Source organism: Rhincodon typus, chromosome 34 (genome assembly GCF_021869965.1).
Source record: "Rhincodon typus isolate 14 chromosome 34, sRhiTyp1.1, whole genome shotgun sequence".
Taxonomy (NCBI): Eukaryota; Metazoa; Chordata; class Chondrichthyes; order Orectolobiformes; family Rhincodontidae; genus Rhincodon; species Rhincodon typus.
In genome coordinates this window covers 18774002-18793632 of record NC_063365.1, presented here as the reverse complement: position 1 = coordinate 18793632, position 19631 = coordinate 18774002, and the positions used below count along the sequence as shown (strand labels likewise).

Genomic DNA, 19631 nt, shown 5'->3' with positions numbered 1-19631 from the left:
CCGTCTCAGAAATATAGCTTTTATTCCTCTGTCTCAAAAATGTCATTGAAGCATTTGAGATTAGGGAGAATCTAGACTGAGTGAATCCTGCGAGGTTGAAGTGAAAGCATCTTCTGCAAACATACCTCGCTTTATGTAATCTCATCCGTTTCCCTTCTTTGGAAAATCCAGTCATGGATGTTGCTGACGTGTTAACCGGAGTGCATTAATAATGCCAATTTTCCCTTCGAATCTTCTGTCATTTTCCCTCCCACCAACTCCTTCCCAGAGATGTTGGACATGTTCAGATTGCCAAGTGTACTCTGTGTAGAAATGTGACCTCTGACCTCGCACCATCATTCAGTCAGTTTACTTTTGAATCTCTCTATGGCCGGATGGAATCTCAAAGCCATGAGGACACTCCGATCTCTGCAGCCACCTCCAACCCCCGATGTCTCTGCCATCCTCGTGCCCATTTCCTTTGTTTCACCATGACCTCCCGCTGCTGAGCACCAAACGTTTACAGCTCCCTCCCTAACCATCTCCTCCTTTTAAGACACTCCTAAAAATTATAATAGACCTCAAGTGCTGGAAACACAGAGAATGCTGGAGAAACTCAGTAGGTCGGGCAGCATTTGTGGACAGAGGGAGACGGACAGACAGTTAATGTTTTGAGTCCAGTATGACTATTCTTATAGAGTCATAGAGGTCTACAACGTGGAAACAGGCCCTTTGGCCCAACTTATCCATGCCACCCAGTTTTCATAATTAAATTTGCCTGCGTTTAGTCCATATCCCTCCATACCTATCCCATCCATGTACCTGTCTCAATGCTTCTTAATTGACAAAACTGTACTCATCATCTTCACTTCCTCTGGCAGCCCATTCCAGACGCTCACCACCCTCTGTGTGGGAAAAATTGCCCCTCTAGACTCTGTTATATATTTCCCCTCTCACCTTAAACCTATGCCTTGTTTTAAATTCCCCTACCCTGGGGAAAAGCTTCAGAAGATTAAAGCTCCCTCTTTGATCAAGATTTTGGTGACATCTCCTTCTGTCTTACTAGGTGTTCAGTGCCAGGTTTTGTTTGGTAACAGTCCATGTGACGTGCCTTGGGTGCTTTACTAGCAAGTTATAAGTGCCATATCAATGCACATTGTTGATGTTGTGGTGTGTCACTGAGAATGCAGTTATTGTAGTAGATGGAGCACAGAAGTTGTTTTGTATCCCACGAGAAGATTGCAAGACTTTATTTTGCTTAATGTTGCTTAATGTAGGCTACGTTGCAACAAGCAGCCCTTGATAGAGAATTACCAAAGCCATAATAACGCAGAAGAAATTCATTATGCAATGGGTGTATTGTTTTTGAAGTGTAGAATAATTTACTTTGCAGCTTCAAGATTATTAACGTGCTTTATAATGTGTCAGTACTTTAAATGTTTTCACTTATTTGGTTAAACAGGAGCAAGGTCTGACTGCAAAACTGACAGCTGTTGTTGGAAATACCACCTTTATATAATGGGATCCCATGAAGGTGATTGTGATTTTCTTTCAAAAGACTTCATAAAACTTTTTTAAATTTGCTCTATGGGGTGGAGGTGTGCTTGTATGTTCTCATCCTGTTCATTCCTACGTCAAACAGGCCATGGGTTATTGATTTTGTCAGAGAGCAGAGTACTGCTGGTGCTGTATAAGTAATTGGGGGTCAGTTTAGCTCAGTTGGCTGGACAGCTGGTTTGCAATGCAGAGTGACACCAACAGTGTGGGTTCAATTCCCCACACTGGCTGAGGTTACCATGAAGGACTCTCCTTCTCAACCTCTCCCCTCCCCTGAGGTGTGGTGACCCTCAGGTCAAACTCTATAATGAGAGAACAGCCAAATGGCCGAGTGGGACTTTTATATAAATTCAGTAAAGACAGAACGTACTTGAGCTGTTTAACCCCATGTCTGTGGAGAGGAAGCAGAATTTAAGTTTCCAATTTTAACAAAAGTCACAGACCTGAAATATTAACTCTGTTTATCTCTGGTCGACCACAAACAAACATTCACAAAGCTGATACCAAGACCGAAAAAAAACTGCTGGGAATATGCAGCTGGTCAGGCAGCATCTATCAAGAGAGAAATGGTTAATGTTTCAGGTCTTTGACTTTTTTTGGAATGTGAAATGTCAACTGTGCTTCCTTCTCCGCCTGACCATTTCCAGCATTTTTCTTTTGTCTTGCTATCAGCTTTGTAAAAGTTTGTTTGTGGCGCAAGTCACAGCGGTATTTTGTTTTTAAGCTTTTGGGACATTTCTGAGCTCCTCAGATTATTTTTACTTCGTCAGATCAAATTAGGAAACTGCATGAGCTCTTTCGAAGTTGCATTTGAATAAAATGTCAGAGGTGAGAGACTTTTAAAATAATGCAAAAGCATCTTCACTGGTCAGGTTTCACAATCTGAGGAATGTGTGCATAATTTAATAAGTGGTTTGTCACATTAAAGGTAGTCAACAAAAGAGCCAAAGGTGACTTGAGAAACTTTTTTTTCTTATTAAATACTACCAAGTTTAGGGTAGGTGATGGCCTAATGGTATTATCGCTTTTCTATTCATCCAGAGACCCAGGTAATCTCGTGGGGACCCAGGTTTGGATCCTACCATGGCAGATGGTGGAATTTGTATTTAAAAGAAACATTAAACATCTAATGATAATCATTGTAAATTGTCCGTAAAATCCATCTGATTCACTAATGCCCTTCAGAGAAGGAAACTGCCATCCTTATGTGGTCTGGCCCACATGTGACTCCAGACCCAGAGCAATGTGGTTAACTTGTAACTATCCTCTGGACCAACAGGGTTGGGCAATAAGTGCCAGCAAAGCTTGTGTCCTGTGAATGAATTTAAAAGGAAAAGAAAAGCCTCTTGTGATTTTGAGTGAACAACCTGAAAAGGTGGGAGGAGCAGATTTTACAATAATTTTGAAAAGGGAATTGGAAAAATTCTGGAAGGAAGGGAAATGTACAGGGAGAGGAATGAAGTGGAAAACTCAACCAAAGAGCTGGCTTGTTTTGATGGGTGGAGTGGCCTCCTGTGTTTTCCATTCTACCATTTAGTTGTTTGCTTGTAGAGGGGTGGAGCATTGTTGGAAAGAGACCCATTTTATCAAAGCCTTTCATCTTGCACTCATTACGACTGTTCACAAGAATACAAGTGCAACAGCAAACCAATATTTATGTGAGCAGGCTCCTGATTGGTTGGCAAATGGACTCTGGTTGTGGCATTATAATGACATATGCACCAGTTAATGACAATTGATAGTTAACTGCCAAGCTTTGTTTAAGTTCATTTGACAACCAATCAACTCTATCTTGCCATGCAGTATAGATATTGGTATTCTTGCAAATTGTCTTGATGAGTGCAAGATGAAATGGTTTGACAAATAATGTCACTTTTTCAGTCTGATTCTAGAACTATTATAATGTTCATGTCGCGTGGTAAATGGTAAAGGTTGGAGATCTGAAGGCTCTGTTAAGGGCTGACTGACTGTAGGGCCGTGGGGAAATGAGCCACTATGTTCTCTCTTGTAGGTGCCACTACGTTCCTGTTCTAGACTGAACAGCACCAAGGAAAAGCAGGATAACCTGCAGGACACCCAAACCCCTGGCTTGCTCTGGCCGCCATGGCTAGTCCGCTTGTATTTCTAACTATTGGCAACCCTTAGTGTCGAGAGTTGGGAGACTGTGCAAGTGTGATGCCACTGAATGTCAAAGGGAGGTGATTAAGCTCTGATTCTTGTTTGAGCTGCCTGGCACTTAACATGCTACGCAGTGGAAGGAAAAGAAAATCTGTTTTTGGGAAATGTGTTAAGTTCCTCACCTCAAAGCAATAATAGTCTTTGGCCACTCTCATGATTGGGGTGGAGCATCAGGGGCTACTAGTTGTAACAGTTTGAGCCCGTTTCTCTTGGTTGCTGTGTCTCACTCGCCCGGCTGAGAGCAGCTAACCGTGGTGTCTCTGATTTGGAAACTGCCCCACCAATGAGGTGGCAGGTTGGAGAACAGTTCCTTTTGTTAAGCCTCAGACGAACAAGTGAGTGTGGTATCTATAAACAAACAGGGCTCCGTCCCCTGGGTTGCATTGTCGTGGTTCACTGTACATTGTAATGGCTGTTAAATTAGTCCCATTGCCCCATTCTGTCCCTCCTGGAGTGCAATCTCAATCCTCCGTGATCTCACTCAATGGTAGGACAGGCACAGGCAACTAAAGGATGACTCCTACCTTGAAGCTCCAAGGTCATCACAGCAACTGGATCAAACTGGGAAGAGGAGACCGTGTTACCAATTATGAATCACTGAAAAGTCCTGATTCATTTTCTGCTCCCACTTCTTGTGTCCTGTTGTTGCTCCCTCTTCATGAGTCAGTAACAAACCCACACTCTTGATGTCACTTTTTCCGGCATTGCATCAGATCCAGAAATAAACAAATATTTTCTGGAGCGTGCTTTGTTGTTTTAACTGGACGGATTTTGGCATGGTAGACATGGAAAGGATGCTAGAATCCTTACAGGGTGGAAGCCGGCCATCGGGTCCACACAGACCACACCCCCCTCTTCCCCCATTTCCCGTGGCTAATCCACCTAGCCTGCACATCCCTGGACCCTGTGGGCAATTTAGCATGACTGAACTGCCTAACCTGCACGTCTTTGGACTGTGGGAGGAAACCGGAGTACCCGGAGGAAACCCATATAGACATGGGAAGAACGTGCAAACTCCACACAGACAGTCGCCTGAGGCTGGAATCGAACCCAGGTCCCTGGCGCTGTGAGGCAGCAGTGCTAACCACTGAGCCATCATGCCACCCACTCCTCCTGTTGTGGTAAAATTTAGACCTAGGACTAACTGTTTCCAACAGAGAATGGATTATCTATTGAAGCAGTGATAAAGAGAGTGTTTTTTCCCCCAGAGAATTGAGAGTCTTTGAGATCTTTCTCTTCCTGTAACGGTGGTGGAAGCCTGAACCTTGAATATTTTCAGGGCAGGGTTTGGATTTATCCTGATAACAAGGGCTGAAAAGTTACAAAGGGCAGGTGTGTACAGTTCTGGTCATCACACTACCAAAAGGAAGTGGAGGCTTTGGAGAGTATGCAGAAACGGACTTACCAGGATATAGCAATGCTAGAGATGCGGATGCTGGAGTCGGAGACAACACAGTGTAAAGCTGGAGGAACACAGCAGGTCAGGCAGCATCAGAGGAGCAGGAAAGTTGACACCTGGCCTGGCCTGGTTTAGAGGGTATTAGCTACAAGGGGACGTTGGACAAAACTCAGTCTTGTTTCACCTGAATGTAGGAGGCTGAGGGGCGACCTGAGAGAAGTTTATTAAGTTATGAGAGGCATAGATAGAATAGACGGTTGTAGTCTTTTTGGCAGGGTGGAAATGTCAATTACGAGGGGACAGAGATCTAAGGTAAAAGGAGCTAAGTATAAATGAGTTGTTAGAGGCAATATTTTTACGTAGAGGGTGGTAAGTATCTGGAGTGTGCTGCCAGAGGAGGTGTTAGAAGCAGATACAATAGCAATGTTTAAGAGGCATCTTGACAGATATACGAATAGGCAGGAAATAGGGAAATACAGGCAAAAGGTTTTTAGTTTAGAAAGGCATCATGTGTCGATACAATCTTGGTGGGCTGAGGGCCTGTTCCTGTGCTTCACTGTTCTTTTATTCTATATCAATCTTTGAATATGGTAGGACAAACTGGGAATGCTGTTTGGAAATCATACAGAATTATTTTAATCAACCTGTTCAGAGATGTTATTACACACATCAGACGCAGGTAGGAATTGAGCCCAGGCTTTATGGGTGAGAGCGAAATAAAAACTGAAAGAACTGTGGATGCTGTAAACAGGAACACAAATTCTTTCTGTTTTTATTTGGTGTATTAACTTACTGCCACATCTCTTCTAGGCAGGCCCACCTTGAAGAAATTCTGCTCCTCTCTTTGATGGAGTTCTGAGGAAGGATTACTCGACCCAAAATGTTAACTCTGTCTCTCCACAGATGCTGCCAGACCTGCTGAGCATTTCTAGCAATTTCTGTTTTTGTTTATGTTTGAGAGGTATGGACATTGCCACTTTGCCACGAGAGCCCTTATAAATCCTTCATACCTCTGGCTTTACAAAGAGAGTGTGGATTAGACGCTAAACAAATCAATCATTAGGCTTCCTCTGCTGTGTCGTGCCTTTAACCATACTTTAGGAAGGACGTCAAAGTCTTGGGGGGTGGGGTGCAGGGTTGAAGAGATTTGGAGCAGAGATGTTTAAGTGGAAAGTTGGTAGCGATCTTCAAAGTCTTGACTGGTTTTGATAGAACAAGTGAGGGGAAACTGTCTCAAGTGGCTAAAGGATTGTTAACCAGCAGGTACAGACTTAAGGCAGGAATACTCATGTGGTGCAGTGGTAGTGCCCCTACCTCTGGGTTAGAAGGTTTGGGTTGAAGTCCCACCTCATGTATCGTAACGTATCCAAACAGGATGATTAAAATTATCTACAGCTTCAAGGTGATTTAGCAAAAGAAGCAGAGGGGACATGAAGGATTTACTGTGTTACGAAGGGAACAGACTATCAGGAAAGGTGTTGAGCTTGAGTTGTTGGAGTGTTATATCCAAGAGAAGATCTTGGAAGCTAAATGATAGTGCCAGTAGCATTTGTTTTTGCAATATGAAGGATTTACATCTTTTGCTGGATCTCTTTGCTTTTCAATATTTTCTAATCAACCTGTTCATAGATGTTAAGGTACACCTCTGGAACAGGTGCCACTTGAACTCTGGCCTCCTGGCTCAGAGGTGGGAACACCAGCACTGAACCAAACTTAGTAGCAATGAACTCATAGAATCCCCTACTGTGTGGAAGCAGGCCATTTGCCCCATGGACTCCACACCAACCTTCCAAAGAGCATACCATCCAGACACCAACTCCCACCCAACCCTGTACCTGTAACCCTGTGTTTTCCCACGGCTAACCCACCCAGCCTGCACACCCCTGAACACTACGGGCAATTTAGCATGGCCAACCCACCCTAACCTGCACATCTTTGGACTGTGGGAGGAAACCCACGCAGACATGGGGAGAATGTGCAAACTCCACGCAGTCTCCCGAGGGTGGAACTCTTTTGAATTATCGTATGATATGCTGGTTTTGGAATGGCACTTTGCATTAATTACCTCTTCTTTTTAATCAACCTCCAAAGTACTGTATAAATGATTCGGTCGCCATCCAGAACAGCAGAGGCGGGTGAAGTTGGTGCCAGTTTTGAAGCACGTTCCATTCCCTCCCTGGATTGTTTCTCGGAGTGGCAGACACCCACAAAATCTGAGTGTGAGGTTTTTCAAAGGTGACAGGCCATAAGTAATTGAAGTCGTTGAGAGAAGACTTAGCCAGCTTCAGAAGTCTACGTTTTTTGGAACTGGCTGCGGTAAAGTACATGAAAGAGTTGCAACATTTGCTATTAACAGGTCTCCTGACAAGCTGTCAATAAGCATCAGTCAGTATTGTGTGAGATGACAAACTAACCCCTTTCCCCACCCCTGGTGAATGGCTAACACAGATATAATTGTCTCAAGTTTATCAATTGGCAGATAACAGTTGATTACCATATTATATGTAATAGTACAGCCTGCTCCTGATAATTTAGAATGTGTTTTTACATATTAAAAACATATTACCCAATAACTTGAAATAAGCAATGTTAGAACTCAGTGAAAAATGTTTGAATAATCAGATCATCTGAATATTTGAATTTACAATAGCCTACATAACAGGTTAAATTCCTCCAAATAGGATAGTATTTAATTCTTTGGTTATCATTTATTACCTGTCTTAATCTTCAAGAATGACCAGTGGCAAGTAACATTCACGCCACACAAATGCCAGGCTGTGACTATCACCAGTAAGAGACAATCTAACCACCGTCCCTTGATATTCGATGGTGTTACCATCTCTGAATCCCCCACAATCAACATCCTGGGGGTTACCATTGATCAGAAACTCAATTGGGCTCACCACATAAACACAGTGGCTGCAAGAGCAGGTCAGAAGCTGGGAATACTGTGGTGAGTAACTCCCCTCCTGACTCCCCATCTACGAGCCATAAGTCAGGAGTGTGATGGAATACTCCCCATTTGCCTGGATGGGTGCAGCCCCAATAACACTCAAGAAGCTTGATACCATCCAGGGCAAAGAAGCCTGTTTAATTGGCACTACATCCACTTCCTCCACCAGTGAGGCTCAGTAGCAGTAGTGTGTACTAGCTACAAGATGCACTGCAGAAATTCACCAAAGATCCTCCAGCAGCACATCCAAACTGACGATCACTCCCATCTAGAAAGACAAGGACAGAGATACATGGGAACACCACCCCCTTCAAGTTTCCCTCTAAGCCACTCACCATCCTGACTTGGAAATATACCACCGTTCCTTCACTGTCGGTGGGTCAAAATCCTGGAATTCCCTCCCTCAGGGCATTGTGGGTCAACCCACAGCAGGTGGACTGCAGCAATTCAAGAAGGCAGCTCACCACCACCTTCTCAAGGGGCAATTAGTGATGGGCAAGAAATGCTGTCCCAGCCAGAGACACCCACATCCCACAAAATGACTATATTACAAAAAAAACTAACATTACAAACTCACAAGTTAGAATGGTCTTGCTTTTAATATTCTCTCATTTTTAATTTTTGTGAATTAAAATTTGGATCTTATTTTGGTGAAGGGATTAAGTCCTAATTGCATGGAAGCAAAGGAATATAGGAATGGGAATAGGCCATTGGCTCTGTCATTCACCTTGATCATGGTTGATCTACCTCGGTCCTAATTCCTCCCGTTATCCCCTGGCACCTTTAATTTCTTAAATATCTGGGAAATAAAATAAAATTGGAAAATATTTTCTCCACTGGTCACCAATGATTTATCAGTTACAAGACTTCGCAGCAGAAGGCCTGTCAGCCTTTGTGTTATTGCTCTGACAGGAGCTGTTCACTTTGTCCTTTGCCACACCTACTTTAGGAAAAAAGATCCTTTACAAATCTATAACCTCCACCTTTATTTGAAACTGGCATGGACTCGAGATGAGTAAGAGGAATATCTCACGTGCGGATACTCTGACACGCTGATATGGGTGGCACGGTGGCTCAGTTGTTAGCTGTGCTGCCTCTCAGTGCCAGGGACCCAGGTTTGATGTTAAATGGATTGTAAATGGCCTACAGTGTCTAGGGATGTGCAAGCTAGCTGGGTTAGCCATGGGAAATACAGTGTTACAGGGATAGGGTAAAGGAGTGTTTGTCAGACACTTTAGAGACTTTTAAGTGTAAAATGTGGGGATAGGCACATGGAGGATAGTAAAATGTGGAGTATGCAGAGTAGATTGATCTTAGTGGGATAATAAGTTGGCACAACATCGTGGGCCGAAGGGCCTGGCCTGTACTGTACTGTACTGTTCTATGTTCTATGAGTGGGTCTGAGTGGGATACTCTTCAGAGGGTCGGTGTGGACTCGATTCTCTAAATCTCCATACCCTTTCTGGTGGGGTATTTGGTGACTGAACTAGCAATCTTCTGTGTTTTTAATTAAAGTGAAGCCAACATATGTAGATTTCAAATGTATTCTTTACTATTACCATTTCATACTGGTTGATCCTGTCGTTTTCATGATTTCATGATTATGTCCAATCAAATTCAATAGTAACTTGAAGAGTGAATCTGTCCTTACTTTGGGAAAATGTTGAGTCTGGTGTAAGTGTTTCTGTGAGAGCAGTTGCTCTCAGTGCAGTTGCAGTTATCTCTCTGCCCCCAGGGACAGGATACTTTTCTCTGGTGTTTCTAATGTCTAATATCTAGATTCTCAGAAACTAACTCGGGTGTTGTGGTGGTATATTGTTTATGTTCCCAGGCTAATATTCCAGTGACCTGTGCTTTGGATCCACGTTCGCGACACACATTTGACACCACAGCAGCTGTTTTTAAACTGAGCTGAATTTAAATTCAGTTCATTAAATCTAATTTGTAAATAAAACCATGATTAATAATGGTGACCTTGCAGCCACCAGGTTTTGTAAGAGCTCACGTGACTGGCTAATGTCCTTTGAGGGAATTCTGCCACCCTTACCTGGTCTGGTTTATATGTGACTCCTGACCTTTAACTCTCTGGCTCCCCTGATGTGGCATCTTCTCGGCCTGGCATGGCAATCTTCCAGTGGTACGTGGGTGGTCTCTTGGCCTGGCATGGCCTCAACGTGGTCTCAAGGTGATTGTAGAGTGATCTGCGAGCCTCACAACCCTCGAGATGAAGCATGGCGTGGCCTGGAGGCTAGGTGCCAGTGTGGTCTGGGTTGGAAGACCATTGTGATGAACGTATATTTCTACAACGCTGGACTTTTTATTTCTCTATTTTCTAAGATCTTGAAACTGAAGAAGCTTTACTGAGGTACCGTTGTACCTAAGATAGTACTGCAAGTGGCAACTTTGAAACTTTTCACTGAGTGCGTGTGACAATAAAATTAGTTCTATTTCTAATTCTTAATTGCCCCTTTTTAAAGGACAGTTGAATTCTGAATTCATTAAGGCAGCTCTTCACCCGTTGAAGGCAGTTATGGACAGGCAATAGATCCCGGTCTTTGTCACGGCTTAGAGAAATTTTACTGATTTATTGTTAAGGATGCGAGCATATATTCCATCATAATGTCACTACATTACTTCTATAATGCATAACTATAATGTTTAATTTTATAATTGTAGATGATAATTTCACTGAGATTGGAATCCTGTATGGCATAAAGCTCTGGAGGCCAAGTCACTAAATATGTTTAAAAAAGGAATAGATTTTTAAACACTAAAGCTGTTGAGGGCCTGGGGAAAGAGCAGGAGTATAGCAGTTAAACAGAAGATCAGCCATGATCATATTGAATAGCAGAGCAGGTGTGATGGATCAAGTGGTCTACTCCTCCTATCTTCTGTGGTGTAAGATGTAGGAACATAAGTGGGCCATTCATCCCATCGAGTCTGCTTCACCGTTCAATGAGATCAAGGCAGATCTGATCGTGTTGCACTCCACTTTCCTGCCTTTTCCACGTAACTCTCGATTCCCTTACTGACTTTTTAAAAAAAAAAATCTTGATCTTGAATATACTTAATGATCCAGCCTAGACAGCCCTCTGTGGTAAAGAATTCCACAGACTCCCTACCATCTGAGAGAAGAAATGCCTCTTTATCATTGTCTTAAGTGTGCAGCCCCTTACTGTAAGATTCTGCCCTCTGGTCCTAGACTGTAAACTTTCTGCATTTATCCATTTAAATCCCTAAAGAATCTTGCCTGTTTCAATTAGATCGCTTCTCATTCTTCTAATTTCCAGTGAGTGTAGGTGAGTGTTTCTATATTGTGGAGGCTTCACAAATACTAGGCAGAAACCTGGGTAGCTCACTTGCTCACGTAACAGGGGGATTGATTTTGTTTTTTGAAAAAAATATATTTAATTAACATGTTCAGGCATGGTATGAAAGATTTCAGGGCAGGTCAGCCTTGAAGCCAGACCTTCTGGCCAAGAGATAGGGGCACTATCTGCTGTGTGCCACAAGACCCTTAAACTCAGCCTTGATTTTAGATATTTTCTAACCAACCTCCTGAGTGATGTTATTACCTCCAGGAGATAGGACTTGAACCCAGGCATCCTGGCTCAGATGTAAGGGCACTACCACTGTGCCACAAGAGCCCTCGGGCTTGGTTTGATGTTGCAATCCGTGTGAAGTAATTATCCACTCGATTTGTTTCCGTGTTTTGAGATGAGGTGCTAAATCGGGAAATGGCATCTGAGTTGCAAACAGCTAGGTCACATTGAAAAAATTAACTGGATGTCTGTTAAATGTTGCCTGTAGTTAAGTATTGGGTAGGATGGGTTGGTGAGGGGTGTGGGTGCTGGGTGCAGTTGGGTATAAACAAACGCCCCCACCTCATCTCGAGGCTACTTGCACGCAGTGCCATGGGATCTGCAGCATTCACCTGTGCCATCTGAAAGAGGGCATCTCTGACAGTGCAACACTTCAACGTACTAGAACAAGGGTCATAGCCTCAAAATTAGAGGGAGCAGATTTAGGACTGAGATGAGGAGGAACTTCTTCACCCAAAGCGTTGTGAATCTATAGAATTCCCTGTTTGGCGAAGCAGTTGAGACTACCTTGTTTTTTTTTAAGGCAAAGATAAATTTTTGAACAGTAAAGCAATTGAGGGTTATGGTGAGTGGAAAGATCAGCCATGACCTTATTGAATGGCAGAGCAGACTCAAGGCACCTAATGACCTACTCCTGCTCCTGTATCCTATGCTCAGTGCTGCACTGAGAGTTCAAGCTTGTGGAGGTGGACTTGGGCAGGGGAATCTTTGGGAATATTCCCAATGTGGTTGTACAGCGTTTGTGCAGCAGATATTTCACTGATGGACCGTTCTGAGTGTGTTAACATAACAGACAACGGGGTGAGATCTGTGGTGATGTGACTGAGAAACTACTGTGCTGTTAATCAGACACAAACTGCAGTGTGTCTATGATAGTGATTTTCAGCCTGCATCTGCTGAACACAATCGCTCTACAAGCATCCCCCACAGTGTTTCAGACAATGTTCAGAACAAATGAAAATCATACCAAAGTTTTTTGCAAGAGATATTGAAAGCAATCATCAAAAAATATTGGCATGTTAACTTATTCTGCTATTTGTTTTGGCCCTTCTTTCTGTTTCATTTTATTTGTATCAGTCTGTCCTCACTTCTGTGCGAATTCATTAACAGGAAAGTCCATCAGCTTTTCAGACATCGTGCTTTTGAGATATAGGAAATACAGTTTGTGGTACACAACTTTTAGAAAGTGCATTTGAAGTGCAACTGTACATTTGCAGATTGATCACAGTGGCTAGTTTTTGATGGTGGTGCCTTGCCTCTTGCTCTGGGAGTACTCTGTGTGTGTGTCTGTGTCTGTCTGTCTATCTAATTTCACTGGTGGTCCCTAACTGTACTTGAACTAAGTGACATGCACGAACATTTCAGAGAACAATTAAGAGACATACAACATGGAAACAGACCCTTCAGAGCAACTTGTCCATCTCAAGCAGGTTTCCCAAAATAAACTAGTCCCATTTGCTTGCGTCTGGCCCATATCCCTCTAAACATTTTCCTATTCATGTCCCTGTCCAAATGTCTCAGGTGTTGTAACTGTAACTGTACCTGCATTTACCACTTCCTCTGGCAGTTCATTCTACACAGGAATGGACAATAAATGTTGGCCTAACTATCGAGCCCACCCCCTTGTCCTGTGAATGAATAAAACAAACACGAACCACCCTGTGTGTGAAAACGTTGCCTGTCAGGTCTCTTGTAGATCTCTCTCCTCTCACCAGTCGACCACGTTGCTATGGGTCTGGAGTCACATGTAGGCCAGACCAGGTCAGGACGGCAATAAAAACAGAAGTTGCTGGAAAAGCTCAGTGGGTCTGGCAGCATCTGTGAAGAGAAACCATTTCGGGTCAAGTGACCCTTCCTCAGAATGGCAGTTCTGAGGAAGGCTCACCGGACCTGTAACGTTAACTCTGATTTTTTCCTTCACAGATGCTGCCAGACCTGCTGAGCTTTTCCAGCAGCTTCTGTTTTTGTTTCTGATTTATGGCGTCCACAGTTCTTTTGGTTTTTATCAGATAAAGACGGCAGGTCCTTCCCTAAAGAGCATCAGATGGGTTTTTATGATCATTGACAACGGTCACCATTAGGTTGGCTTTAATCCCGTTAATTGAAAATTTTAAAAATTGTGTTTTTTTTTTTTAAATTGGTGGGATTTGAGCTCACATCCACAGAAAATTAGTCTAAATTACTAGTCCCGTGATATTATCATTATGCTGGCCTCTCCATTGGGGTGTGAGGGGAGAAGCGTTTGGGATTATCAGAATTTCTTCATATTATTACAGGGTTTCTTAAACAAAAAGTGGTTGAAAACCACTGGTCATACAAAGTATGAAAATGTTTTTAAGGAAAATAAAGTTCATGTCCATTTGTACCACTAGTTCAGTTGTACTTACACACACCTGAATAGGAGAAAGTACTTTGAGAAGTGATTAGCCTACTCTAGTAGAATTTATTTTTAGAACAACCAAGTTCCCCTCCAAGCCACTCGCCATCCTGACTTGGAAATGTATCGCTGTTCCTTCCATGTCACTGGGTCAAAATCCTGGAATTCCCTCCCTCTTGGCATTGTGGGTCAACCCACAGCAGGTAGAGAGGAGCAATTCAAGAAATTCACCATCACCTTCTCAAGGGGCAAATAGGGATAGACAATAAATGCTGGCCCAGCCAGCGACATCCACACCTCATGAGTGAATTTAAAAAAATCGATCTTAGTATCAGTTTTTTTAAATCCTCTGAATACACGCCAACAGCAAGCCGCAAGAGTGGGAGAGGTTCCTAGTCAATCATGTGATGGAAAGGAAGTTGGAGTCTCTACCATCAGTATCCACAGCTCTTGATTACAATTTAGTTATAAACATTGCACCTTGCTACAGCAATACCTTATGTGAACTGTAACACACCAAACTCCTATTTACCACTTGACTTGATACCTATCAACGGAAGCATTTTCTTTCTTTATTCACCACGGGATGAGGGCATCGCTGGCTAGGCCAGCATTTATTGCCCACCCCTAATTGCCCAGAGGACAGTTCAGAGTCAACCACATTGCTGTGGGTCTGGAGTCACATGTAGACCAGACCAGGTATGGATGGCAGTTTCCTTCCCTAAAGGGCATTAGTGAACCAGATGTTCTTTTTCCTGATAATCGACAATGGATTCATGGTCATCATCAGACTCTTAATCCCAGATTTTTCCTTATTGAATTCAAATTCCACCATCTGCTGTGGTGAGATTCGAACCTGGGTTGCCAGAACATTATCTGGATTAACAGTCCAGCGATAATACCATTTGATTCCAATCCATGACAGTCTCCAGCACGTACCTCAGTACGGTGCAGGATATATTTAGAGGGTTGAACCGTTTTTGAGGACTGCATAGTTCCCTGACCCCTGTCTGCTTGGAGTAAAACCCCCTGGTGTTAAAAGTTCTGTAAATGACTTCAGTGTATTCACAGGGGCAAGCTGGGTAGTTTCTAGATTGGACAGAGAGCATTGATCTGGAGTACTCTACTGAACCTCACCGAGAACCTTTTTTTTAAACCAACAATCACTGGGCATTGCACCTGTACAGTGTTGGTTGAAATGCTATGCGTCTAGCTCCTCAGCTATTGCAGCTAAGGGCTGGTCAACAATGCTTGAGATCTTGAAACCTTCTGTTTACATGAAAGCCCGTACGTGGTAACTATTACTGAGGCTGATGCATAGACGGGGGTTGAGGTATGGATCAGGCATAATCTATCTGACCAGCCTCCGAGTTAAAGGCCAATGTTTCATGTGTGTTTGTGTTTCCTCAGTGGCCAGGCATTGTACTTAGTTGTAAATAACTCACTTGCAAATGAGCTGCCTTTCCTGTTTATTGGGCCACCTTGTTTACATTGTAATTTGTGTATATGAAAATGGCATCACTGTTATGAAATATAATAATTCATATTTATTTCCATGTGGAGCTATTTATTTGTGATAAGTTATAATGCAGAGAGGTGGTGATGTAGGGATAATGCCACTGGACTAATAATCCAGAACCCAAGCATTCTGAGGACATACACTCAAATCCCCCCCCGACAGATGGTGAAATTTGGATTCAATGTTTTTAGAAATAAAATCTGGAATAAAAAAATTCTAATTGTGACCATGTAGTATTTGTTGATTGTTGTAAGAACTCATCTAGTTCACTAATATCATTAGAATCATAGAATTGTACAGCATGGAAACAGACCCGTCGGTCCATCTCATTCATGTCGACCAGATATCCAACATTAATCTAGTCCCATTTGGCCCATATGCCTCTAAACCCTTCCTATTCATGTACCCATCCAAATGCCTTTTAAATGTTGTAATTGTGCCAGCCTCCACCACTTCCTCTGGCAGCTCATTGCATACACACACCATGCTCTGCGTGAAAAAGTTGCCCCTTAGTCCCTTTTAAATCTTTCTCCTCTCACCTTAAACCTATGCCCTCCTAGTTTTGGACTCTCCTACCCTGGGGAAAAGATCTTGACCATTCATCATCCTACCCTTGCCCCTCATGATTTTAATAAACTGCTATAAGGTTACCCCTCAGCCTCTGATGTTCCAGGGAAAATAGCCCCAGTCTATTCAGCCTCTGCCTATGGCTCAAACCCTCCAACCCTGGCAACATCCTTGTAAATCTTTTCTGAACCCTTTCAAGTTTAACAACATCCCTCCTATAGCAGGGAGACTGGAATTGAACGCCGTATTCCAAAAGTATTCTGTTCCTAACCAATGTCCTGTGCAGCTGCAAATGAAAAAAAATCTGGATTAAAAAGATATTCTAATAGTGACTATATAGCATTTGTCAGTAGTTGTAAAAACCCATCTAGTTCACTAATGTCCTTTTGGGGATTCTAGAACTAAAGGGTATAGTCTGAAAACTGGACGATTCAGGATGGATGTTAGGAAATACAACCACACGCAAAGGGTGGTGGATGTTTGGAACTCTCTTCCATAAATGGCAGTTGATGCAGGATCAGCTGTGAATTTTAAATTTGAGATAGAAATGTTTTTATTAAGCAAAGGTATTAAGGGATATGGGCCAAAGGTAGGTGTATAGAGTTAGTCTATAGAACAGCTATGTTTCTAGTTCCTTTCAGAGAGGAAAATCAACCATCCTTCCCTGGTCTGGCCTACATGGGACACAAGGTCCACATGGGATTCCAGACCCAGAGCAATGTGGTTGACTGTTAACTGCCCTCCGGGCAATTAGGGATGGGCAATAAATGCTGGTGTAGCCAGCAACACCTGTATCCCATGAATGAATGATAAAAATGAAGGTTATTATAATAATTAATATCACAAGCCTATGTGGCATAGCACCTCAATGCACTTGCTCTAATAGATCTGTTTGGATGAGTTTATTGCCAGCATTTCAACTCTGGATTCAGTCACACTGACCTCCTGAGATTAGCTAATAACAGATCTGCATTTGCACAAGTGGAGTTATTGTTAGTGTACTATTTTAGAGTGCGGTAGAAGTAGTACAGACCTCTGAAGTTCTAGTAATTAAGATCACTTAACATTTTGAGAATTTGTCCTAAATAGTTAATTCAAATAAACAGGTATAGACCGTGCCTCAAAATAGGAGACTAGAAAAAGTCTGAAAGAAACCAGATTTTATTCTGACTTATTGCACATCCCTGATTTTAACCATTTGACCATTGCTGTTCCCCTGCCACTGAAGCCTTTAGGCTCTGGAATTCCCTCCCTCATTCTTGTGCCCTCCCTGACACCCTCTCCTCTGTTTTTGAGGATGCTGTTGTTTGTGACTGTGACAATACTATAGTTTAAGAGGTGTACTTTATTGTTTATTCTTGAAGAACAGTTTTAAGCCAGAAGTGATGAGCGGTCTCTGCTGCACCACTAGAATAAACAGTATGTGAGGCCTTGGTTTTATTTTTAAGTTGGAACAATAAAAGCTGCCTGAATGAGTCTGGTCAAGCTCTCAGAACCAGGATTTTTAGTTTCTTAGCTTTTCAGTAGCAGTTGCTGGGTCTGTTGCTGCAGTACATCTCTCCCTGCCACACCCAGTCTCAGAGTCTTCTCTTGAGTTTCTTTCCTCCTGGGCTGCTGGAGTTGCATGAGAGATGATCTATTTTCTGAACTTGCCTTTTGCCAAGGGTGCATAAATGCAGCCCCCTCCACACTTCACGTCAGCTCTGATGAAGAGTCATCTAGACTCGAAACATTAGCTTGCTTTCTCTCCATGGATGCTGCCTGACCTGCTGTCATCTCTAGCATTTTTTGTTTTCAGTACAGATTCCAGCATCTGCAGTAATTTGCTCCTACATTGTGTTTGTGGGATGTTACTATATTGGAACAGTTAGTTAATAATAATTAGTGTATCTGTTATTTTGTTAAGCACTTTGATAGAGTTACGGCTAAGCTAATTATTTTCTTTATTTTTTCTTTAGTTGTATTTTAACTTTAAGCAAAAGACAACTTATTCATACACTAATGTCAAGTAGTTTGACTAATCGAATTGCATCTGGAAAGCAACACCTTATGTTTACCTTTAAAATAAGAAAAATTTAGGGTGTGGGTTATCTTAATATATTTTGAGGGGGTTTGGTCTCGTCCATAACAGTGACCAAGGTTTTGTTTACCCTTCCTAACGTCTCTCCTTATGTGGCTGAGTGTCAAATTTTGTTTGATGCTTCTGTGAAGAGGCTGGTGAGGATTTTTTTTTCCTCTTTTTATTACGACTACCTGAATGCAGTTTGCTTGTAACCTCGCCCTCTCTTTTGCAGATGGTCACGTCACCCCTTTGGTAGAACTGTCAGCCAAGCAGGTAGCTCTTCACATTCCCTTCGAAGTTGTCGAAAAGGTTTACCCACCAGTGCCCGAGCAACTCCAGCTACGCATCGCCTTCTGGAGCTTCCCAGAAAACGAAGAAGATATCAGGTGAGAAAAGTAGAGACGGCACAGGTGTCTCGCAGCAGGTCCCCTGTGCAGTCAATTTGTGGCAACAATGTGGAACCTTTAAGGGGAGGCGATGGCCAGACTATTAATCCAGAGCAATGTTCTGGGGGCCTGTGTTTGAAGCCTGCCGTTAGAATTTTAATGCAATAAAAAAAATCAGGAAAGAAATGTCTAATGATGACCGTGAAACCATTGCCGATTTCCAGGGGGGAAATCCCCACCTGGATCACTGATGTCCTTCAGGGGAAGAAAGTGCAGTCCTTATCTTGTCCGACCTATATGTGACTCCCAACCTGCAGCAATGTGGTTGACCCACTTAAGTGCTTTTTGGGTAATAAATGCTGGTCTGGTCAGTGATACTCTCATCTGGTGAATGAATTTAAAAAAAAAACTTTCCATAATTCAAACCTGCTACTTCAGTCAATCTTTTAGTCATCTGTCTTAAGATTTCCTGATATACCTTGCTGATGAAGTTTGTTAATTTACAGGTGCTATATAAAGGCAAGTTATTGCTGTTGTATATGAACAATTACATGGTCATGCGGGGAACAGCATTTATTTTAGAAAGAACCTATCGATGGGATGTGGGAGAGAGATAGTAGGAACTGCAGATGCTGGAGAATCTGAGATAACAAGATGTAGAGCTGGATGAACACAGCAGGCCAAGCAGTATCAGAGGAACAGAAAAGCTGACGTATCGGGCCTACACCCTTCTTCAGAAATGGGGAGGGGATTCTGAAATAAATAGGGAGAGAGGGGGAGGCGGATAGAGGAGAGGATAGGTGGAGAGGAAATAGACAGGTCAAAGAGGCGGGGATGGAGCCAGTAAAGGTGAGTGTAGGTGGGGAGTTAACCTTCGAATCCAACGCATTATCCTCCGACACTTCCGCCATCTGCAATCCGACCCCACCACCAAAGACATCTTTCCCTCCCCACCCTTATCTGCTTTCCGGAGGGACAACTCTCTCCGTGACTCCCTTGTCCGCTCCACACTCCCCTCCAGCTCCACCACACCCGGCACTTTTCCCTGCAAC

General features: G+C 42.9%; 1 protein-coding gene across 5 annotated transcripts in view; it reads left to right on the top strand.

Annotated features, from left to right (window-relative positions):
- Positions 1–19631, top strand: part of zswim8 (zinc finger, SWIM-type containing 8) — a 175229-nt gene that overhangs the window by 14166 nt on the left and 141432 nt on the right. For 4 of the 5 annotated variants that reach the window (XM_048616155.1, XM_048616158.1, XM_048616156.1 and 1 more), the window contains exon 3: positions 18426–18579. In XM_048616155.1, the coding sequence (XP_048472112.1) occupies positions 18426–18579 (154 nt within the window). Of the gene's footprint in view, positions 1–1428; positions 1514–18425; positions 18580–19631 lie in introns of those variants that run through there. The other variant, XM_048616160.1, reaches the window with a different exon arrangement.